The 24,997-nt window shown below is 39.1% G+C and overlaps 1 protein-coding gene across 1 annotated transcript in view; it reads left to right on the top strand.

The window, feature by feature from the left end:
* Positions 1 to 22,778, top strand: part of LOC308405362 (exostosin-1b-like) — a 46,543-nt gene extending 23,765 nt beyond the window's left edge. The window contains exons 3-12 of the mRNA XM_080895946.1: positions 6,489 to 6,582; positions 11,492 to 11,599; positions 13,394 to 13,513; positions 15,946 to 16,078; positions 16,501 to 16,619; positions 17,455 to 17,550; positions 18,760 to 18,849; positions 19,048 to 19,208; positions 19,302 to 19,473; positions 19,755 to 22,778. Of these exons, the coding sequence (XP_080752072.1) occupies positions 6,489 to 6,582; positions 11,492 to 11,599; positions 13,394 to 13,513; positions 15,946 to 16,078; positions 16,501 to 16,619; positions 17,455 to 17,550; positions 18,760 to 18,849; positions 19,048 to 19,208; positions 19,302 to 19,473; positions 19,755 to 19,940 (1,279 nt within the window). The 3' untranslated portion in view covers positions 19,941 to 22,778. The remainder of the gene's footprint in view (positions 1 to 6,488; positions 6,583 to 11,491; positions 11,600 to 13,393; positions 13,514 to 15,945; positions 16,079 to 16,500; positions 16,620 to 17,454; positions 17,551 to 18,759; positions 18,850 to 19,047; positions 19,209 to 19,301; positions 19,474 to 19,754) is intronic.
* The last annotated feature ends 2,219 nt before the right edge of the window (positions 22,779 to 24,997 follow it).

Raw genomic sequence — 24,997 nt, 5'->3', positions numbered from 1 at the left:
AATGGGAGTTTTTGTTTAAAAAAAGAAGAAGCAAATGTAATTTCTTAGTATAGTGCTAGTTTAATCCAGAGAAATGTATCTAAATATCTAGAGGTATAAGATAAATCTATAGAAGTAGTAGTACTCACCCTTGTCACTGCTGGAAGTAGTGCGATGATCAGCTGCTCCTAAGACTGTGTCAAAATAAATAGTTTGTATGCAGGCGGGTTTCAGTTTAGCATCTGGTTAAATCAGTTATGCTTTATGCTTTCACTACATAAAACAAACAGACGCTAGATCGTTCTTTTTCAAATTTAAAGATCTCAACAGGCATGAAGCTTTTTTGGCATTTTAATAATTGCATATATATAGCGCTTTTCAGGGCCCTCAAAGCGCTTTACAATTCCACTATTCATTCCCTCTCACTTTCACACACTGGTGGAGGCGAGCTACAGTTGTACCCACAGCTGCCCTGGGGCAGACTGACAGAAGCGAGGCTGCCATATCGCACCGTCGCCCCTCTGGCCATCACCAGTAAGAGGTAGGTAAAGTGTCCTGCCCAAGGAAACAACGACCGAGACTGTCCGAGCCGGGGCTCGAACCGGCAACCTTCCGGTTACAGGACGAACTGCCAACTCTTTGAGCCATGATCGCCCATAATGTGATAATGCTAACTGTAACTGACTGAAAATACATTTTAGTCAGTTTGCTACAGGTGAATGAATTTGTGGAAACACCATCACTGATCCTAAAAGAGCAATAAGCTGGTTAACCAACATGACCAGCAATATAATTTATTTTTTTAAAACTAGCCCCAGGCCATCAGATCATTGATGATGTTGAACCTTGTTACTGATTTTCTCTTTTTAAGAACTTGAGCCAGAGTTTACAGATACTACAACAAAGTCACGCAGATAAAAACTGGTGCTCTGCCAAAATCTTCAGAATTTCTGTTCTCATCTGACAGCAGTTGGTTTGATCAAAGAGCATATTGTACACAGATCTAGTGTTATATATAACTGCCCTACTGTTACTATACTTTAGAATTTTTTCTCTGCTTTATATAACAAATTACTGCATGTACAGTGGCATTTGTCATTGGCATGCCTTGATCTTGGCATTGCCAGTAGATAAAAACCCACTTCTGTTGGTTTGTAAGCTTAAAAAACAAACAAACCAAAAACCCAAATGACCAAATGAAGTTCGATATGTATTCATTCCTTTCCAAATTTATTTTGAATTTGGCATAATTAAACCAACTGATGGTTCAGTATATCCAAAATCTAGGTTACAGAAATTGTGTTGTTGCCCAGCTATGAAAAGGTCCTTGGTTATTTTATGAGTAAATTCATCCTGCTTCACCTAACCTATCTGTATCAATCTAACAATACCTCTTCTGAAAATTCATGAAATCAAATATTTGTTGTTGTGTAAATGTATACTGTGTAGAGGATTAAGAGAACCAACAATTACATAAATTAAAGGAAACTGCTCTGTAGTTCCTGGTAGTCATGCTGGTGGAACCAATATCAGCACATTGAAATGCCACGTCAATGGCTCTTTTGATTGCAGCCCTCTCTGTGAGTTATGTGGATAATGTGTGTGGTCTCTTGCATGGATTATGGGAGACAAACACTTTGGCTCTTCTTCCAAGTCTCCTCCGGCACTTGACAAAGTGTGCTATGCATTTCTTTTTCACACCATCCGTTCTGGTTGCTAGGAGACTGGTTGATGTTCATTCTTGACCCAGCTCACTTCTTGTTATTCATTTCTCTTTCTGAATCATTCTTGTTCCTTAACTCTAATACTAAAAATTATTTTTTAAATTATATTCAAAAATTAATAGACTTATGTAAAGAGGCATAACAGAAGGTCACAGCATTGAAACTGATGTTTTGCCATTTTACTGCCAAGTCTTTTTTCCTTTTCTTTTTTCCTTTTTGTTTTCCTCAGTGAGAAAGTTTGGACATTTGTCAGAACTGGACTAGTTATGTATTAATATCAAGTAAAGTGTCGAAATGATGAGGCCGCATTAGTGCGTTTCTCTCATCTCTTCTTTTGCACATGGAGGAGAGTGTTTGCACCTAAACTGAGGCTTGATCGGTCTACTTTCTTCCTGTCAATTGAAACTATGCACTGATTATTGGCAAATAACAGGATTCCACCTTTATGTGCCATTCTGGCCTTGAACCTCAAATATTAATGTAAAATGATTTCACATAAGTAAACAAACACCTCGTAATATTTTCACTGGAATCTGTGTACAGTGTGTCCTAGATTTGCTTTTCTTCTTGCATAACACTTGTCATCACTGTATCTTGGTAAGCCAGTGTATGCCGTTTAAAAATACAGTTACTTATTTTCCTTTAAAAGTGATACAAGGATGCTTATTTGCACAGCATAGCATAGCAGGCCAATAGGGGTTGGTCCCTACTGATGGAATTTCCAGCTGAGTTCAGTGACCTGTGAAAGATGGCAATTAGTTAAATGCACAAACACAAAAGAGAAACGATGTTGACGAACTATGGAAGAAAGTAGAGGGGTTTTGGTAAGCTTAACAACTAATATACTGGTTGACAAATCAGTATATATTCTGACTTTAAGGTTTCTTTTTACTAGTCTGCACTCCCGTCTTCCCTGTGTCACTCACAGATAGACAACACAGACTAGTCATATAAAAGGAGCTACCATTTCTAAAAGGTGGTTGTTTCTAACCAAGAACAACACAGTGGTCAGTAAACGTCAACGGTGTGGTCGCTCTGACTGACCAGCTGGTCGAGGTTCAGTCCAAATTGAATGTGTCTGTCTACCACATACATACTATAACTCTGTGTGGGTTTAGGCTAAGCTGTATTGTTTTGCAATGTAGTTTGACTTCATGTTATTAGCTCACCCTCACCCATCCTAACAAAGGGGTTGAAGGAATTATGAAAGTAAATGGATTTAAAAAAGGAAGAATTGGACTCATTCATTTGAGTACAATGACCAGAATGCATAAAAATGGCACAGACTGGCACAGTTTTCTCTTTCAAAGGTACAAAAAAAGAGAAGCAAACAGGGAAAAATTGTGGGGTTTTTTGTTGTTGTTATTTTTTGTTTCTTTTTTGCTCATCCCTACAGCCAATCTGCTACTGTGAAACTGCTCTGTTCACCAGCAGCTAACTGCATAGTGGAAATATGGGACAAGGCAGGATTTGCCTCATATCATGCAGAGTTAAATGCTGTGAGATGCGGGCAATGAGCTTCTCACTGACATCTATGCTGTTTGAGACCAGTCTGTTAAACCTCTTCATGCCTTACAATTGCACTGTGAAATATATAAGAAAAACACTGAGGCATGAGCTGGTTCAAAAGGAAGATGTTTTTGAACACTCATCCTTAACGTCCTCACTGACATGAGGTAGCATACTGTGAGACTGCTCCTCCCCGCAGGCAGCCATCTGGAAGAGTAGGGAAGAATGGAGGTATGCAGGGAGAGGAACATCTGGTCTTCCCTGAGTTTGCACGGACAGAAAAGATGATGGATGTGAAAAACTTACACCCCGCCGGGCCCAGATGCAGACCTACATTTCTGATTTTATAGGCATGCAAAATGGTTAAATATCATGACTCTCGCTAGACTGTGTGTTTGTCATCTTGCAATCCATCTGTGATGTAGTCACACTTATCATTAAGTCCACTATTTCATAATGGATGCACAGATTAGAGCAACATCTGTGCTACCTACTCTGCAGCATTAGTTGCTCTGACCTACTAATAATTCCAGTGTTGATAATGGATTTCTGTGTTTTATAGTGTATTATGTATTAAGTGTATTATCAACAGCATCAAGCTTAGCTGTTGCTTTTATGTCACTATAATGCATGTCCCTTGTATTGCTGTGTAAATGACTTGATAGTGGTGTAATAATATCGTATTATGGTCATAGGTATATATTTCTTAGACACCCTTTGAGGTATTTTTAGTGTTTCTAAGAATGCGGTTTGGATGATTGTATATTGGGTATAGCAAAAAAAAGTGTTGTGCTTTATGTTATGAAAGTGCTTAGGAAGAGCTGGAGGTACAGTGTACTACTGTGTGTTACTTTTACCAAGTGTGCATAGTAGTATGCCGGGATGTGTCTTGACTGTGCAGTGCCCTGTAGACTAGATGTAAATCAGTTCATGGATCAAGTCTGCAGAGCAGCGTGCCTTTTTAATATTGAGCCTTACCAGTAGAGCAGGGCGATATGGCCAAAAATATTTATCACGATATATATTTGAAAATTTGCGATAACGATATAACTGACGATATAATTGATGCGAGACAAAATACAACTCCACAACATTACTAGTGCAAAAAGACAACCTTCCATTTATTTTCACTTAAACAAGAAGCTGGTTTTTATGTACATTAAAGCTTTATAAAAATTTAACAGTGCAAATGCAAATTCCTTGCTGAAAGTTTAACCAAAAGGCATTTCCAGTAGAAATGGGCTGACATATCCTGAGCATAACCATGTATAATATCCACTGAAGTTAAAAAGAGGTGCTTTGCAACATTAAACTGCAGTGTGCAGTACGTATTTTTCGGACCATAAGGTGCACGGGATTATAAGGCACATTAAGCGAAACAAAGCAGTCAGATAAATCAAACTTTATTAAACTCATTCTTCTTGCTTCCTCCACTTCTGTACCATTGATTCATTAATGTTGAATTCTCTGGCAGCTGCTCTATTCCCATGTTGTTGCAGTATATTAATGACTAACCTCATATTGTGGATGGATTATCTCAGTTGTTCTCCTGACTGAAGTTTGGTCCGTTTACAGCATCCTGCCATGCGATTGCATTTGTTTCTAACCATGAGGAACCTTCACGTTAACTTTTATAAGTGGAAAAGTGTTAGTGTTCGTCCTCCAGCTTCACTGTTTATGTTATGCTAACATAGCTGTGTCGCTAGCGATCACGTAGCACATCATTATATACCAGCTAGCCCAACTTCAGTAACCCTACAAACGTCACTGCTGTTTAGTTTCCTGTCTTCATTTATGTTGGAAGTGATAGCAGAGCTGTACGTTTGATTTTTTTCAGAAATCTCTCAGTCAGAACATGCTATATCATGCTTAGGTAACTAGCGAAACTAGCGAGCTAACTTCCGCTAGCTTCCTGCTAACTTCTAACTCCGTTAAATGTAATACATTTTGTTTTCATGGATGCCTGGAAGTTAAACTTCATAGTTACACCTGGTAAAGCAGCAATGCTGATCGTTTTATTAAAGATGAAAGAATTTAGACAGTTTTTAACGCTCAGTGATGCTGCAGTGTTCGTTTGACATGAAGCATACGGAGTTTAGGACCCAGATTACTCCCAGATTTAAGAGCATCTTAGTCCGACAAATACGACAATAACGACGGCCGCTTGCATGTTCTGCAAAGAAATGTGCTTTGTTGTGTATCTGACGGACAAACACCAAACCAGTTCCACATCACTGAAGTTGCACCATTTTTACAAACCAATTCTGGTTCATTTGTTTCACTCAACAATCGGCCATGTGCGTATGAAAACAAAGGCACTGCGCATGCGCGTTTTACTCATATTCTATCGCGATATTTCATTTTCCTATCGTTGCCTAACATTATACCGGTATTACCGTGAACGGTATAATATGGCCCAGCCCTACTTACCAGTACACTTGGTGAGACACCCAGCAGTGAAACCCTAAGCATAATTTATGTATACACACACACACACACACACACACACACACACACACACACACACACACACACACACACACACACACACACACACACAGTAAATGAGAGGCTGTGGACATCCAGGTAGATATACACAGTAGGCAAACACAAATGATGACTCACCTTTGCTTATTTGCAGTCTCATTCAAATGTAACCACAACTTGTTTTAAATGTAGCACACATTTGCATTTGTCCTTGTTTGCAAATAATACTGAGAAATAAAATATTTACACTTCCAGTTATCCTTCATAAAACTCAACTGAATGCACAACTAGCCAAGACACACACACACACACACACACACACACACACACACACACACACACACAAAAAAACCGCTCCTTTATACACTCACTCTCCTGCACATAATAATGACACTGAAGGAATTCCAAGCAGCTTCTTAATCCAAGCAAGTGCTGACTGAGGCTTAGATTGAATGGAGGAAGAACGAGAGATGTTTAGATGTGCAGGTGAAAGGGCAAAGGGGTTTATAGGTGAGTGGACAGAAGTCAAGATCAGAGACTGGGCTTTTTCCTCATAGTATTAGTTCTTTCAAGGTATTCTTTTATCCAAAAAAGAGAGGTAACACGTGTTTTGCACATGTAAAAAAATAAAATTGGTTCTGCATTTGCTTTCTTACTTAAGTCTTTTTTTTTTTTTTTAAATAAGTTTTTTTTTAATCAATAAACAAAAACACAGCTCTGTTTTCTGTATGGTTGCCTAAATTCATCTTCTGAACATGTTGCTGATTTCTCTAATTTCTTGCTCTGCAGGTATGACTACAGAGAAATGCTGTACAACTCCACATTCTGTCTGGTACCTCGAGGACGACGGCTGGGTTCCTTTCGCTTCTTAGAGGCTTTACAGGTCAGTGATTAAAAACGCACATATTGCTTTTTACTGCTGACTGTATTTTGTTAGAATATAGGCTCATTGCGAATTTTATTCAATATTTTAGGGTGGTGAAAATGTAATCCTAAAACAAGTGTAAAAAAAAAAAAAAAAAAGACTAAGTGGGATGTCTCACAACTAAAAGAAACAGCTGCTCCCTGAATCTATGCAGTAGCTATGTTGTAACCGTAAACCCATCTGTAACTCTACGAATATGACCTCCCTGGAAATGTAGCTAAACATCGCGTCAGCATAGTCTGGAACAATTGTGATTGGCTTGTTCACTACCGTCGATTCCTCTCACCCATTTCTAGATACTTTTTTGCCATAGTTTTTAAATCGGTGAGAGAATAACAACCATCGTCAGTATAAGGAATATTAATCATAGTTTCAATACAAGGACTCACAAATGTCAGCAAATTCCTGGAGAGAGAATGCTGATATTGGATGTACAAAGAAGTGAAAAAACTTTAGGGATAAATATGTTCTGTGTCATAGGCTTTACAAAGTCTATATTACACTTTAGTCATCACAGCTGGTAGCATGCCTTGATTTGGGAGGGGTTTTTTCTTATATATCGGATGCTCCTCCTGATGCAGCCCCTGTTTTTGTTTTTTTGTTTTGTTTTTTTTCTTCTTCCTAGGATTGAATCAGGAATCTTTTCCTTGTTAGACAAATGTGTGATCACTACACTATGGAGCCGCTGTGGCATCTCACCAAATGTAGATCCCAGAGAAGGCAGTCTTTCAGAAATAGGGAAGTAGTCTTCATCACCCTTCATGGATAAAATGGTCCAGTAATTTAAGAACGCTGTTTCTTCTGCACATCTGTGAGGGCATCATTAATATTGGACAGGGTTTGGAGCGGTGCATGCTGCCATCCTACAGTTATGTATAGTTTTTAAATGCCTTATATTTAAAAACAGTCTGCTACTTAGACTGATATTTAATTTTTTTTTTTGGAAACGGGGTTGTATAGTACAATAGTTCAGGAAATACAAATCATATGCAACATCATGTTTAATTTTGCTTGAAGAAGCTATTTTACACACACACAGTTGTTTTCATATCTTTGTGAGGACATCTAATTGACATAATGCTTTCCTTGCAGCCTACCCTAACCATCAAAAATGAATGCCTAACCCTAACACTTAGCGTAAAAATAACCATAACCTAATTGTAACCCTGACACTAAAACCACATTTTGAGCCTGAAAAATGCCTTCAAGCTCGTGGGGATGGGCGTTTTGTCCCTACAAGAGCTGTTGGTCCCCACAAGTATACTGACATTCCAATTTTTGGTCCGCACAAAGATATGTAAACATGGTACACAAACACAGAGTCAGATTATTCTTAAGGAATCACTTTAAAATTTGAACATGAATAAATCTCAGCTGATTTCCAGCCCACAGAAATTGTAAGGTGCTAAGATCATTAAGGCATCATCATTTTACAGTCTTTCTTATATTAAGCAAATATAGATTAAACTGATTCAAGAAATAATGTTGTGTGTCAACACCAAACCTGATCAAACAATGAAGCTCCTCATCAGCACTCGAGAGTGCAAAAAGTGAAGTGCTTATTTAGTCCTAGTAGCTCTCTCACCCAGTGCCAGTCATTTTGTTAATGTGCAGCTAGTCTTACTTTAGCTGCGTATGACTCACAGCTTTTTCTGCCATCTTGTTTCTTTTTTTCCTTTTTTCTTTTTTTAATCTGGTTCAGCTTTTTCCATTCCTTTAGGTGACACCCCCCACCCCACCCCCACCTACTCAAATCTTCCTCCACTTTTGTTTTTGTGTGGCAGAAAACATGTGCCTAATCATTTATGTGAATGGCTACCCTGCATTTAATGTTCCTCAATTATCCAACAAGTGTCCCTAATTCAACCCCAACACAGTAATTATCTCATTCACACCATCTGCCTGTGTTTTAGGTGTACAGATATGGCCAGGCTCATGTAGTGACAGCGTGCTCAGATCATACGTTGAAGAGTGCCTAAGTTAATTTTATTTAACGCATACTTTTACTTGAGGCAATTTATGTTGTTAAATGAATGTTGTAGGAGATGGAACTAAAATGATGAGTTTTGATTTTACCAGAGGTAAAATGGGCACTGCCTCTGTATTGAATGAAATTGGAAGATGATTACATCACAGGGGAGGCCACGCATAGACAGGACGCCAGAGGAGAAAGCTGTGTGTCTGCAGTGGAGTTAGAATGCAGAGGTTGGCTAGATTGTAGGTCACGAGCAGTTGTCCAAGCATTTCACTACATATCGTACGGTGTATGACTGTGTACGTGACAAATAAAAATTTGAATTTGAATTTGTAGGGATGGGCCGTGGCAGGGAGAGGCACTGGGGTGTGTGTAAACACTTATACAAGAAGCAAAGAAGTTGAGTAGGACAGACGCACGGAAATTTGACGGAATTTGTGAAAGCGAACAGGCTGTTGTGAGGCATAATGCCCCAGTGACTGAAGTCAGTGAGTGTAAGGAGTGAAGATTTTCCATCCATCCATCTTCTTCAGCTTTATCCAGGGCCGGGTTGCGGGGCCGGGTCGCGGGGGCAACAGCCTAAGCAGAGGTCTGCCCCGGGGCCTCCTCCCGGTGGGACATGCCCAGAATACCTCACCCAGGAGGTGCCCAGGAGGCATCCTTGTCAGATGCCCGAACCACCTCAGCTGGCTCCTTTCGATGTGGAGCAGCAGCGGCTCTACTCTGAGCCCCTCCCGGATGGCTGACCTTCTCACCCTATCTCTAAGGGAGAGGCCAGCCACCCTTCGGAGGAAGCTTATTTTAGCCGCTTGTATCCGTGATCTCGTTCTTTCGGTCACTACCCACAGCTCGTGGCCATAGGTGAGGGTAGGGACGTAGATCGACCGGTAAATTGAGAGCTTCACTTTTACACTCGGCTCTCTCGTCACCATGACGGACCGGTGCAGCATCCGCATCACTGCGGCCGCAGCACCAATCCGTCTGTCGATCTTCGGCTCCCTTCTCCCATCACTTGCAAACAAGAGCCCGAGATACTTGAACTCCTCCTTTTGGGGCAGGAACTCATCCCCGACCCGGAGTGGGCACTCCACCCTTTTCCGGCTGAGAACCATGGGCTCAGATTTGGAGGTGCTGATCCTCATTCCCGCTGCTGGAGTGAAGATTTTCTTTAAATCTTTATTTAATTAGAGTGAAACTCTTGAGATTTACAGTATCTCTTGCTGTAGTGCCATCGTCCAAGACAGGTATCATTAACCCAGCATGTTTTAGTGGGAGAAAGCAGAGCTTCTGGAAAACATGCAGACCACAACATTTTACCCAGACTTCTAACTTTTTTGGAAACCTGGTTGCAAAGTAATTAAGGAAATCCAATGCTTAATGCTTAGTTCCTCTAGAAGAAAACTACATTATAGGACTGAGTCACCCCTCTTACTTTTATATTTTCGTTCCAAGGAGCCAGTTTTTATTGTGATTTTTAAAGTGGTTTTAAGCAGTAGTTCTCCAGGCTTTCTGAAGGTTTTTCAAAGTTTTTTCTTTGGCCATTGTCAGCTTTTCCATTGATTTTCAGTCTAGTCCTTGTACCTGATCATTTTTCAAAGGTTTTTTTTCTTTTGAACCACATAACACTGATCTATGAAGTCTTCAAGAATTAAAAAAAGTACTTAATTGATGAACCATGTTGTGTCTACACACAACAGATGGCAAACAACCAATTTTAAATAGCATCTTTAAGCACTTCATCATGTGACAAAAATGCACAATTTTTTCCCATTTCCTCAGCTGAGTTGAGTGAAAATGCGAAAGATAAAAGTTAGAAACACAAAAAATAATATTTTTCCACCTAGAATAGGATTACCAAAGAGAACAGGACAGGAGGACAAAGAGGACAAAAGAAGAATTGGCACACACCTAAAAACAAAAGGAAAAAAAAACCATCTACAGTACGTGAACAGTATATGAAAGTCATGCCCTAAAGAAACAGGAAAAATCCAGCAATGACCTATTTTCCTAGCAAAGTATAGAGAACTGAACAGTGGCTTGAGACTTTGGTATAGAATAGTATATATCATAGCAGAAAGTTTGTCATACTGAGTTTTTATAATGGTTCTTTCACATATTGGCTGTGTAATATCCTGAGTTACCTACAAGGGTTTGAAGATTATTTCTCTGTGAGAGCAGCTAGGCAGGTAAAGCATGCAAAGACCTTTGCTAATGACAAGAAGATGATTAGATGAATACTGCAGCGCTCTGATGCACGAGTGTTTGTTCCTGGATGCACAAGACCAATCAGTAATTGGTAGTCCACTTAACAGATTACAGGAGGCTGCTGTGCACCACTAAGACACAAAGACATCCACCAACAGACACACCTCAGTAAGAATTTCATTCATCTCTTAGACACAGGGGTTTGATAGTTAAGCCATTTTAAAGTTTATCTTCCTTTCCACTAAGTACATTGATCATTTTTATGAAGCCACACTGCTTAGTCACTTTGAGAGGTAGTCGTCACAGTATTGCAGTGATTCTGTGGTTTACGGAAATGTGCTGTGAAAAAAAAGTGTCGATCCAACTGTTTAAATTGCCTTATATGAGTACCTCCTTTTTTTATTGCCTCCTAAAAGAGAAATTATTCCACAAGACCGATGCCTGGTTGTTCCCTTTGAATATGAATATTGAGTATAAATATTTTAAGACTCAGGTAGCAGGCAATATGGCACTGGCAAACTGATTGCACTCTTATCCAACTTCTCCTCCCTGCTTGAGATATTTACTGTAAATTTAAACGTTATTAGCATACTGTGGGTCTCACAAGTTTCACAGGTTCCATTCTTAAAGCGGTTCACCTTATTAACAGTTCATTTTCTCTCTGTATTTGTGGTGTTACTCTTGCAGGCAGCTTGCGTGCCAGTGATGCTAAGTAATGGCTGGGAGCTTCCCTTCTCAGAGATCATCGACTGGAATAGGGCAGCTGTTATTGGGGATGAAAGGCTGCTATTACAGGTAAGCAGAGCTTCTAAGTTAAAAACCTAAAGCAGGATACCCTATATACATATAGAGGTCGAGTGCCATAATAGCTCATTAAAACCTCCTAGAATACCACTAAAAAACACCACTGTCATATTGCCATTTCTTGAATTTTTATTACTTTTTTAAAATTTTTTTTTATCCCTCATCACCAGTGAAAGTTATTATAATAAAAGCATTATCTCCTGTCTTGATGTTTTTGGTTATTTTATCAGAATCTAATTCATTGGACAGATTTCAATGCATACATTCATGTGAAAAAGAAGGTTGTCAAAGAACTATAAAAAACTGAGCACGCCACATGATTTAGTAGCATGTAGAACCACATTTGTAGTTTTCTGTGAGTTGCTGCTGTTTTTTGTGGTCATCGTCTTGTTGCATGACTCATTTTCAGCGAAGATTTAGCTGTCAGACAGAGGGCCCCATGTTTGACTCTAGACACACAGAGGAGCTTGTGGTCGACTCAATGACTGCAAGGTGCCCAGGTTCTATGGTTTTGAAACAAGCCAAAATCATCACGACTCCACCACTGTGCTTGATAGTGTGTATGAGTCATTTGTGCTGATATGTTCTTGTTTCTCTTTTTTTCCTTTGTTTGTTTTCCAAATGTGGTGCTGTGAATTGTCTCCACTTCTGCTCCAGAAGTTTTGTAGTTTGTTCAGGTGCGACTTTGCAAGTCATGCTAAAATATTCTTTTTAGAGAGAAAAACCTTTCTTCTGGCAGTCCTTCCAAACAAGCCATGCTTGTTCAGGCTTTTGCAAATTTTACTATCATGATGTTTAACATTTAAATTGCTAACTGAGGCCTACGTAGCCCACCCACCCCCAATTTCTAAACATTGCACTGTCTGACCTCGTTCAATGGTCAGACAGTCTTCCTGTTCAATGGCTGCTTGTGTTTCGGGGCTTTGCTTTGAAATGTCTCCATAGGTCTTGACACCGAGCTTGTCACTCATGCCGAATGTGGTCACCATCAATTTTGCGATTTTGAATTTCCTAGGATGTTGAGTCGTGGTAAAATAGTGGCCTTGTGTTAAAATGCACAAACTGCCAACACTTCTGCTTTTATACATGTGATCACACTTGATGTTTAATAAACGTGTACCTTTTTAGAAATGGGATAAGTAACAATGCTGGCTTCTCAAATCTGTTATCATGAAAGTATTTGGTTATTCAGTTTTGTATTAATTTTTTTCACCAATTTTGACTTCCTGTTTTGCTCCGACGTGACGGTGATGAAGGAAGCTGTAGTACCCATACTTGCCAAATGTACAAGAGACTTCAGTGCTTGTGATGAACATTGTCAGTATCGGTTCTAGTAAAGTGTCATCATACATTATCTATTATTTGTTCATATGATAACATTTTACATACAACTCTAAGGGTGTTAATTCTCATAGATGACGATGATGTAGATTGAAGGTGAGTTTTAGTTTTTTCCCCTAAACACTGAAGGTTTTTGGCATGTCTTAAAAAGAGATGGTAACAGCAGCATGCAGGTGTTCCTTGCTTCTTTTTTCCAGTTTTTGTTTATGTCAGCTAGCAAGTGCAAAGTGTCTGAATATTGCTGCATTTTGAGGGCACATCTTCGATGACCTCCATGAATTGTTCAGTGCTGATTTATTGGTTTTAACCCCTTTAACCTGAAACTACTATACAGCAGATATGACAGCAGAACTGATTTGTGTATTGAGATTATCCAGTTTAAGCTGTTCTTTTCTACTTTCTTCATTAAAATAAATGTTCTTGCATATCTTACCTGTTCCCTAGATCCCTTCAACAGTGCACTCCATCCACCAAGATAAGATCCTCTCTCTGAGACAGCAGACACAGTTCCTGTGGGAGGCTTATTTCAACTCTGTGGAGAAGATAGTACTGACCACACTGGAGGTACATACACACCTACATACAACTCTCCACATGTGTGTCACTATATACAGGCGTAAAAGTGCTGTGTATTATTTGTCATATTTTAAAACCTCACTACTGTGTTAGTATTTTTCACTTCTGTATTTGTGCATAAATACAAGCGTAAAAAAATACAGTTAAATTATAAATCTATTAGTTGTCTTATCATTTAGGAATGATTCTATTCTTTTCATTATTCTTATCGACTTTGTGGTGACGTATTATCAGTACAGACTGTGTAGTAGCACTAGTACAATGAAAATGCTCAAAACCACATTGAAAACCAAGAGGAGTGATGTATATTGTTAAGCACTGCTGTCATGTTTTGAGGCTGCGTATCGCTGTGGCTTGGCTATCAATCATGTCAGTAGTTTGTTCCTGTCAGACTCCATTTATCTGTAGGCTTCCCGGTGAATAGCAGCCTATCACGCTGCTCTTGGGCTAGAGTTACAAACAGACAAAGATGAGAGCTGTAAAGAATGGAAAAAGGATAAAGAGGCGAGAAAAAAAGCAAAAAGGATATTGTAAAGCTGTGGAAGTGAGGATTTTTTTCTTTAAACTCATCCTCTGTTTACATGGTTAAATATTTGTGTCTATAAATTTACCTGACACTATTTTATGACAACAAATGAAGGTGACCTCTAAGTGACTGAAAAACTATCTGAATGGCAGGTGAAGAAGATCATGTTACAGCTGTTTTCCATAACATGCAGTCAGTCTTATGACTGACTGCAATTCACACCAATAATAGTTATGCTCGTATAACTTTACAGACATTTCATACCAAGAGTAAGTAAGTCAGAGCATTAGAAGGCAGAGATGGCTTTTCCGTGTCAGCGGGCTAAAGTTACAACCCCGAGAAGCTGATGTTCGATCTGTTTACACTCAGCATCTTAACCCTGTACCGACATATCCCACAGTGCAACACCAAATTAGCTATGTTTTGACTCCTGATGCACTCTTTTAGCGAGCTACCATTATCTGGGGATTCTTGATATTTTGCCATAAACAAGGTAAAAGTGAACCTGAACAATCACGTTTATCACCACATGTATTCTGCTAGAAATAAACAGGGTTTGTTGTGGTCTGTAGCTGCACCATAACTACTGAGGACACATAACATTTCTATTAGGATATCCTCTTAATGTCTAGGAGTCATCTGGGAATGTCAGTGGGAACAGGTGATGCTTGGGCTTGCAAAGCTTACAAGCATACAGAATGTAATATTGGACTAAATAACTAAACATGACTTTTAATTTCGTTACAGAGAGTCCATTGCGAAAAACTGTCATGACATTCTGATTTTTTTTTAAAAATCGTTCTTAAACGATTTATTTAAATTTATTTATTTTAGTTTGTTTTTTTTTTAAAGGAAGAAGAAAAAAGGAAAACAAAATCAAGCATCGTAATGTTTTCCTAAAAATAAAAGGGGGAAAACTGGGTTCATTCAGTTCTCACAAGATCACGACAACAGGGAGAATTTCATGGTTTGAGTTAAAGCTATGTCACAACTGCTGTTACTCAATATTAATGATGTCAGTGAGGTAAAATATTATTTTACCATTTCTATATTTGGTACCAGTGCACATTTTGAGCTTCAAACACACTTGATGTCAAATGCAGTGGACTGAATGATCAGATCTCTATTTGCATTTAAAAATTCTAAAAAATTGAGCTTGACTTGAAAAAAATAAGTGCTGCAAATTTGTCCAGCGAAATGATGTGTTTGGTCTGAGAAATATTTTTAATGCATGAAACATTCACACGATGTTTATGCATCTGGTGCATAAAGGCTTTTACTGTGTGAGGATCTTACAACATCGGATTTCAGCGTTTTGAACTGATGTCTGTTTTCACAGATTCATATCATCTCAATTTCTCAAAATAGATCGGTCACTGTCAATTCTAGTCTAAATCCAACTCTGTCATTTGTTACACATATATAAAATATACCGATGAAAACCTGAAATTCATTTATATAACTGGGAAACTGAAAGATGAGAAATTGCAAAGCACAGCCAAAAATTAGTTGACAAAAACCCTAAAAGAGATTCAAATAACAGAATGAAAGGACGTTTATTAGAAGGCACAACAAGATGAAGACAAAAAGCCCCTCATTTGTATTCTGCAGGATCCTTATTTATTTGAAGTGACTCGTAATTTCAGTTGTTAATTTTGAGAAGTGCCAGAGGATCTGTGCCTGCACTCAGTCCCAAGCAGCATGTTGGATTGGACATGCACAATCTCGACGCACAACTCTATTTCCTCAGTCCTTGTGAGAACAGTGAGAAGTTTCTTTGTCTTGAAATAACTCAGGAAAAGCACTGTTGTGATTTTATTTATGATCAAATTACAAATTTACTGAAAAATGTGATCTTGCCCCACCCCCCCACTCCCCTCTCCTATTCTTGTAGATAATTCAGGACCGGGTGCTGCTGCACACCTCAAGAAGTAACCTCATGTGGAACAGTCTTCCTGGAGGTCTTTTCACCCTGCCTCAGTACTCCACCTCCCTGAGAGACTTTCCCTTCTACTACGCTGAGCTGGGTCAGTTAATCAATCATGCATGCAGTATAGGAACAACATTACTGAGAGACCCCAGGCTTGGTTAGACTGATTTTATTTATGGCACAACACAGAAACAGGTGGTGTGTGACAGGTGTTAAGTGCTTGTAAACTAATATGTAAATCACGGACAAGTTATGTAATGCATATTTATTATTTTATGATTTGTCAGAGAAGCACATCAGTTACACTTGCCATGTTGTGTTTGTGCTAATTTGTGTTAATTGGCCAGATATTTGGCTTGTTGTTGACACTGGGATTTGGTTAACTGGCTTCCTTTCCTTTACAGACCTAATTAGACCTGTTCAGCTATGCATCCACACAGCTTGAAGTAGATGTGTGAGAAGAAAAAGGTTGTTTTTTAAATACAGTGTCCTGTTTTTTTTTGTTTTTTTGCCTTCTAGGTATTAAGCCACCTTCTAAGTTTACAGCGATCATTCATGTGGTCACTCCACTGGTCTCCCAGTCCCAGCCGGTCATGAAGTTACTTGTCGCTGTGGCCAAATCCCAGTACTGTGCCCAGGTCAATAAAAACCCAACACACACGTACACACAGCTATGCTCAGACACACCCGATCCACAGAGGTTATTCCGTGACGCTGATGTGATTTCCTTCTGTCAGTTAATTTAAATGTTTTGCATCCTAAAATGCAGAAAGTTTCCAAAGCATTATTTAAAGACATTTTCCGGACAACCCACACAAGCAAAGCCGCTTTGGTAGGAAAGGGAGGTCTGCTGCTATGTCATTGCTCAGGTTTATCGTATCACCAAAGTGCGGCTGTTGGTTTAAAGCTGCTTTTGAACTGCAGTATTTTATTCATGCTGGAGAGATGAAGGGAGGCTGTCCAAATCATTTGCATTTGCAACATTCCTGCCACAACACATCCACCCCAACACTCCACTCTCTCCGGATCCTTTTATACTCTGGTAATGCACACTGTAGGAAATATAAGAAGCCATTAGCAGTAGAACTATGTAATGTACAGCTGTTCTGCTGACGTGAAAGTTGTGCTTAAATACTGTTGAAATTCAGACACAGAGCTGTTTAAGATATGGTGGCAGTGTTTTAACTACTATGTGTCTGTGCTGTGTTTTGCAGCACGGGTTTCGGTGTGTTCATTCAATCCTGTCGCCTTTTTCAGTGAATATTGGGTTCACAGTACATTTTGTTTCAGCATTTACAGTAATGACACATCACTGTCGTGTAGGTGGTGTGACAGTTCTGAAAATAGATATGCAGTTTCATGAAGATGCTGTTGTCTTCTACAAAGCTAGTAAAGAGATGATTTTGAAATTAAAATGAGGTCTTCTTCATGGTGTTTATCTTTAATCCATACTTTTTTCCCCTCTTTGTGCAGGTGATAGTTTTGTGGAACTGTGAAAAGCCTCTTCCTGCCAAGCACCGCTGGCCTGCCACATCAGTCCCTGTTACTGTAATAGAAGGAGAAAGCAAGGTAAAAACCTTAGGCGTGTATGTGTCATATTACGCAAGTTGTCCACATTTGGTTTTATTTCACAAATCTTCTTAAACTGAATAAAATGTATTTATTGGACTGCACACAGTATTCAACAATGTCAAAACAAAAACAGTTTTTGCAGTTATGTGTGTGTTTAATTTAAAATTAACCACTGAAATGTTACATAAGCATTCATACCTTTACTTGGTGCTTGGTTTAAGCGGAAGTACACCTATTTTCTTTTTTCCCCATTCTTCTCGGAAGAATCACTAAAGCTCAACCTGGGCTGCATCAGTGAATTCTATTAGTGGGAATCAGTGCAGACGGCACAGGTGAATTTCTAACAAGTACAGCCTTTGGGTCCTTTTTAATTTACTGTTTACTGCATGACCTTTTATGCTTTCAACACTTACTAATCTAAGACCACAGCCTCCCTAATGCAGGAGGATGCTAGAGTGTGTCAGCTATAGGTTCAATATCTAAACCTATTTTATATTTACTGGGGATTCGATACAAAAATGTTGGATTTATCATTTAGGTCTCAGAAATAATGAAAAAGACTTAAATTTTAAGCATAAGTGCTTTTCAGACATGGCACTGGAACGTTGTGTCTTTCTCTCTCACTTCTTGGAGCTTGATTCAAGGAGGTTTATCGGTATTTATCCTGTAAACATGTTTCCAAGCAAAATGAAACTTGTAGTGTATAAGAAACTTGCAGGTATTTATTCAACTAAAGTCCCGTGGGTCGAATGCCAGTGTGGCCAACAAGGTTGTTGCTGACAGCGATTAAAAACCCACATTCTACACTTTGATTAAAAGTGACATTTAGAAGTCTAGACACATTTTTATTTTTTAGTCCTTATGATCACTTAATAAAATAGTTATTTTTAACTATATTTGGAGAGATATATGAGAGACTGTAGGGAAAAGCACTCTTCTACTTATGGATCCTGATCTGTGTTTTTAAGCTCCTCATTAACACGGTGTGTTTGTACTGTCACTGACTCTGTAAGATGAACAGCTCTGTAGCACAAAGAGACATGAAAGACACTGACTGTTGGTGCCGTCTGTTAAGCACATGCACCTCACTTGTGCTCATATGAGGCTAATTCATACAGTGTCATTTGGTAATCAGCTGCACAGTAAAGCTGTTTGTTCTTTTCTCTCGCCCAGTCACATTTGCTTGTGTTTTCCAAATCACACCAGGTGATAAGCAGCCGCTTTCTGCCCTACAACACTATCCCCACCGATGCTGTACTCAGTCTGGACGAGGACACGGTGCTTTCCACTACAGAGGTCAGACTGTCATCATACTTCACTTGTACTGTGTTTTCATTTAAGACCAAAAGTGGCCCAAGTTCGAGCTAGTCATTTTCTATTTATCATCTCTCTCTCTATGCTGTTGGTACACTTCTCTGGAATCATCTGTTCTCCTGTCCTCATGTGCTGTGTTTTCTGCCCGTCTCACTTTGTTTCTCTGTGATCTCGATCCAGGTTGACTTTGCCTTCACAGTGTGGCAGAGTTTCCCAGACCGCATTGTTGGTTACCCGGCCCGTAGCCACTTCTGGGACAGCAACAAAGAGCGGTGGGGTTACACATCTAAATGGACCAATGACTACTCCATGGTGCTGACCGGGGCTGCTATCTATCACAAGTACTGTCACTCATCTCCGATTCCATTTAGTCCAGAGCTTACACAGTTTCTCCTTTTATTATAATCAGTCACTCTGTCAAACTTCCTGTTTAGATACTACCACGACTTGTACACCACCTACCTTCCAGCCAGTCTGAAGATCATGGTTGACCAGATGTCCAACTGTGAGGACATTCTCATGAATTTTTTGGTGTCGTTGGTGACTAAACTGCCACCTATCAAGGTCACCCAGAAGAAACAATACAAGGAAACCATGATGGGACAGGTGGGGCATTTTTTTTTTTTTCTTAAATTGTGTTGATGGTTTTGTGGATTTGTTTATTATCATCCACAGTTAAGTGTTTTATGCTCTGATAGCCTTTAGTTCCACTAAATCCCTCCTGTCAAGGAACAAAACAAAACAGTCGTCATTTGTAAACCTGAATTTAAATTTGTATTCTTGCAATATTGCCTCAGAAAGGTCACTGTCATTGGTGATGAATCATTTATTTTGTTGATCTCTTACCCTCTGCCACTGTCTGTGTCTCTCGCACCTTCAATCCACAGAGCTCCCGAGCATCTCGTTGGGCTGACCCGGACCATTTTGCCCAGCGTCAGACCTGCATGAACAAGTTTGCCAACTGGTTTGGCACCATGCCCCTGATCCATTCTCAAATGAGGCTGGACCCAGTCCTGTTCAAAGACCAGGTGTCCATACTGCGGAAAAAGTACAGGGACATAGAGAGGCTATAACCTTCCTGAGCCCCCCCGTTCTCTGGACACTACAAAGAAAGAGCGAGGGGGGCGACCATACAGAGATGCGCACAGCCTTTTCAGAGTTGCATGGATGGATCAGTAGAGAAGCAAATGGGGTTTGGAACTGGGGAAAAAGAAACTGGAACAGATGCGGCTGTGTCTTTTTTTTTGTTCTTGGTACTTCCTCCGTGTCTCCTTTCTGACCTACTGTAATGTGTACTGGAGAGACCTGACCACAAGAGTCCCACTATTTACACTGACTACCACCTGCTGAAGCTCACCTGAGGAGCTAAAGGTTCTCGACCTTGAAGCAAAGCGGTCTTGGAGTCTGAATTCACAGCTTGCTGCTTCAGTATCCCGTCAGTGGCAAACCACTTTCAACCCCGCTGAAAGAGACAGGTCTGGTCTGTACACTATGCACAGGATTCTGCAAGTTTTTGCTGATAGAATATTACTGATAATTATGAAGAGGATAACACTATTTTGGATTGTGTTTAGCTATTTTTTTATACAGTGGATGAACGGCCAGCACTACTCTTTCTGTATTGTCTTAAAACCAATAGTTTAGAGTGGGTTAAGAGAGGAAACAAAGCCGCGACCACAGAATTGAGTTGCGGTCGTTGATCTGATATTCACAGTGCCTCACAGTTTTATCTGATGCCGTTGGGATCTGGGAATCTCCGAAAAAGACATGGTGCAGAATGAGCACTTTGATGTTGCTGCTGTCAGTTTTATCTTATTTTGTTGGTTTCCCCCGTCATTTGTTATTTTCTGTGTAAATGAAATCATGGAACGTGGAGTAAAATCTTCCTAGTCAGCTTTTATATATTTTGTTGTAGCTCTTTCATTCATGCTTTCATTCATATGAGCAAAAAAAGAAAAAATCTGAGTCTTGTCATGTGCTATTCTGATTACATTCTCATGGTATAATTATAATGGTGTTAAAGCCAACTTACACAACTAGATTTGCAAATGCAGGGATAGAAATCTCTCATTGAATCCAAGACTGTACTTCCCTGAGAGCTTTTTAGAAAAAAGTCTTCTTAAATAACAAGCTAGGATACTTGTACATGTGTTTTGGCTAGAACAATACAGCTTTGCCTTTGTTAGAACAGGCTTAGCAAACTGAGCCAACTAATTGAAACACACACCACTGTGAAAAGGCAAGAAAGAAAAACTTTTTGGCAAGATTTATATATATGCCTAAATCCTCATAAATCATTTAAACCCTTTATCTAATTTAAAAATGATACTGAAGAGACTACCACTTTTCCTCACTTAGAATAAATAAATAGGACGCGGCTGACAAACATTTGCACCGAGCATTTGCATTATTTCTAACTGGGTAGAAATGTTCAGCTTGGGGAATGTCCTGGAGATCCTGTAGTAAGGGATTATTCTCAATGTTCCTTTTAAAGAATACACACAATCAAAAACCTCACTGATAATTACAGATTTAAACTTGCCCTCAGATTGGCATTATGACACTGTGCGTACCCCGCATTTAACAAGTGTAATCCAAAACAAAGACACTGGAAAGTATTTTCCACAATTCAGTATGTCAGTCTGGTAAATTATCTCCCGGCCTCTGCTACATATATTAGTCTTCTAAATCTGAGAGGCATATCTAATTTTCTGCAGTAATATATGCTGACTGCCAAGAAGAAATCGGGATTTTCTGCTTCTTTATTAAACAATTTCTGATTGTTGGATCCCATTAGCAGCATTTGTTTTTTGGTTTATGTGTCATATCATTTTATCTAAAACGTTGTCACGTGATGATTTTTAGAATGGGGCATGTGTTTTTGAATCACTGCATCATCCAGGCAAAATGTAATGCAATTCTTTAGAACTCTAACCCCTTAACCCCTGTACATCCTTTAATAATTTGTTTTGTTTGTTTCTGTTAGTTTTTTTTTTTTTTTTTTTTTAAAGAAGATCAAGCATATGATTAGTTTGATAAGCTCCTCGGCCCTTTGTATGTGCCAATACAAGCATTCGTTTTTTTCCATTTCCCTTTCTCATATGAAGAACTCCATTCGCCTTCTCATATTTATTTGGTCCAGCAGGTGTGTTTTTTCTGTCTATATGGGGAGAAAAAGGAAGGGGAAGTCCAAAGATGAGGGTGCTGCATGGTATTTTTCACTTCAGAGAATGTGCTATCAGCTTGACAGTAAATTTAAAAAACAAAAAACAGAATTGCATTTCTGAAATAAACTCGGTGCAATATATATAAGGTGACATTTTCTCTATCTTTTTCTTTTCTGTGCCCTTGTGTTAATATCTGAGAGGGCGAGAGGTTACATATTGATGTGCCTTCAGAAGAAATACTGTCACGAGTTTAAAGTTTTCCTCATCTGCCTTTTGCTTCGTAGTGTTTTTTTCCTTTATCAAAATCCAGTAACTCATAGTGGCTGCCTAAATGATATTGTTCAACACTGGAATGCTATAACCACACATCTGATACAAACATTCCTGCCTTTTCTGTAATAGCATAATTTTTCAATGTCTTCTTGAACTCATCCTGATACGCATACTGCCTTGTATTACTGTACTTGCGAATTCCCCCGAAAATCCTCCTCCTTCCCAGTTGTCATAGCGGTAGTAGTACATGTAATACACATACTGTAAATTTTCACACGCGGTATTCATCTGACAGGATTGTGACCTGAATGAATCTCTGCCTGCTTCCTTCACTCTCTTCTGTAACTGCAGACCTAATTTTATAGAGATTAAGCTGGAAAGATAGTGGAAAATTCTGAATTTTGTAAAATGAATTTTATAAAAACAAATCAGGGGCGAGAAAAAAAAAATCTAATAAAATGTTTGATATAAGTTTACGGTTTTCTTTGTGTGGTTTTTGGTTTTAATTTTCGTTACTTTGAAACTAAAGTTGGAATTTTGTTTGGCTGCGATCCGGATACCCTTTTTTTGCTCTGTTCCCTTTTCCTGTTTGACCTGCCCACAACCCATTTTTAGGCTCCCAAAACATATTTTGTGTACTGTGCACACTAAAGAAGAGCCAAACTGAATAATGCTTCCAGCTTCCTTCTTGTGCTTGTGTGAATTTCATCCTATGCCAAGAAACTGCAGTGTTTACATAAATCTGTGTCAGGATGATTGGTTTAGACACGCTGCATAAATAACAGCATCTATCCAGGATGATCCCATGGTGCATGAGAGCTGCCAACTCAGCTGGAGCAACAGCTACAGGAAAGATTGCTTCCCTCCAATACACTCGCACGCACGCACGCACACACAAACTCAACTGGGCAAAACTCAAAGCAAAAAAAGATCTGCAGTTGGAAAAAGCTGGACTAATGCCCAGTCAGGATGAATTATCATGTCACACCAAAAAGAACACCATTTGGACACTCACACCAGGTCCACATCCACGGTGTGGTCCAATTCAGAAAGAAATGATTTAGATGCGTCGCTGAAAATGTGTAGTTTTAGATAAACTGAAGTGGGAAACTACAGAGATGATACCGCTGGAGTTTTTCCACAGCGCCTTGGGGATGCTATCCAATGCCAAAAGTATTCTTGTATTTTTTTTTATTTTTATTTTTTTTAATGTTCTGCAAATCAGTTCAACTTTCCTTAATCCTGGTGATGAGATGTGTATCTGCTGTGGTGATGGGTCTCAGTTTTGGCAGGCAGGACAATTCCCTGCTGTCGGATTAAGCACTGTGACTCAGGGCCAAATCTGAGAAATGCCACTCCCTATCAGATAACATTATGCCATGCTAAGAGAAATGATTGAGGACACACTCAAGCTTCAGAAAGAGAAGAAAGGGCTTCTTTTTTTCTCTCTCCATCTCTGCTGCATTTGAAGTCATAAGACATATTATTTTCTGTAGTGCCAATATAGATCTCTTGGGATATGGGGAATTTATATAGTCATGGTGTCTGTTTGCCTTACTTTACTTCAAACACTGCAACTAAAAACAATTCATTATAAAGGATTTCATGTTTCTTCCATGCTGCCTTTTGGGATAAAATCCTGAGAGTCATTGTGCATTTTGAACTATATTGAGGGAGCACATTTGCTTTTCTGTTACACTTCTATTGCAAGTGGTATAAAACACTTAACTGTCTTTATCCATAATAAAAAAATAAAAAAAAGTAGATGATATCTAGTCTATGCAAATGCATATATTTAAAGAAAACTAAGCACGTGAGGAATAAGTCATTTAGAGTTTGAAGAGTACATCTGCAGCTCATCTGAATGCCATACAGGACTTCTAACAGGCAGTTACGTTGCAGAAGAGTTGATGGTGCTCCCTGTGGTGACTTAATTGAATACATTTAGATTAGGGACATTATTGCTCTAATAACCAGAATCAATTAATTTCACAGGATTAAAGGAATACAAGTCCTAAGTATTTGCCTAGATAAAAATCTCCAGCTGTTTTTAGGCTTCATCCTTTTCTGCAAGTCTCTGCATATCTCTGCATATAAGAATGCAGTACAGCCTAAGTGGGGGTTTTTCAACTTAAATAGAGCTTTGCAGATAATAATATACTTCTGTTTTTTAGATGTAGATAATCAGATGCATTCAGGCTTTGACTCAAACCTTGTACATCAAACGTAGGAGCTCATCTAAAGCAGGAAAGCATCAACAGAGAAGTGGCTGCTTTCTCTAAAGCTATTAAGGCGTATCCGTCACATCATAGCTGCAGACAGCAATCATCTAGATAATATTATCTTGTTTAACAGATGGAAGCTCAAAACTGTGTTGCGATCCAGACGCGGCTCTGGAGTAAAGTGTGTTAAAATGGGTCATAGACCATTTTCTAAAACTTCATACGATGTCCCCATAAATTAGTGATGTAATCCATTCAAACACCTCCATCCAGTTTTGAAATATATTCACTTTTTATGTATTTTTGCCCCCAATGTAATCTGGCCTAGATCACATTGACTGAATGCACGAGGAATGTGGCGGCATTATGTGATTGTGGTGCATAAACAGACCTTGTGACTTCATACTGTCTTGTTAGGATTTGATGTTCACTGAAGATGACTAATAATATTGTTATGAATCAGTTCTT

This window comes from Rhamphochromis sp. 'chilingali' (genome assembly GCF_963969265.1).
Source record: "Rhamphochromis sp. 'chilingali' genome assembly, chromosome: 11".
NCBI classification, from domain to species: Eukaryota; Metazoa; Chordata; class Actinopteri; order Cichliformes; family Cichlidae; genus Rhamphochromis; species Rhamphochromis sp. 'chilingali'.
Note: the sequence above shows the minus strand (reverse complement) of the source record. Positions and strands in the feature narration are given on the sequence as shown.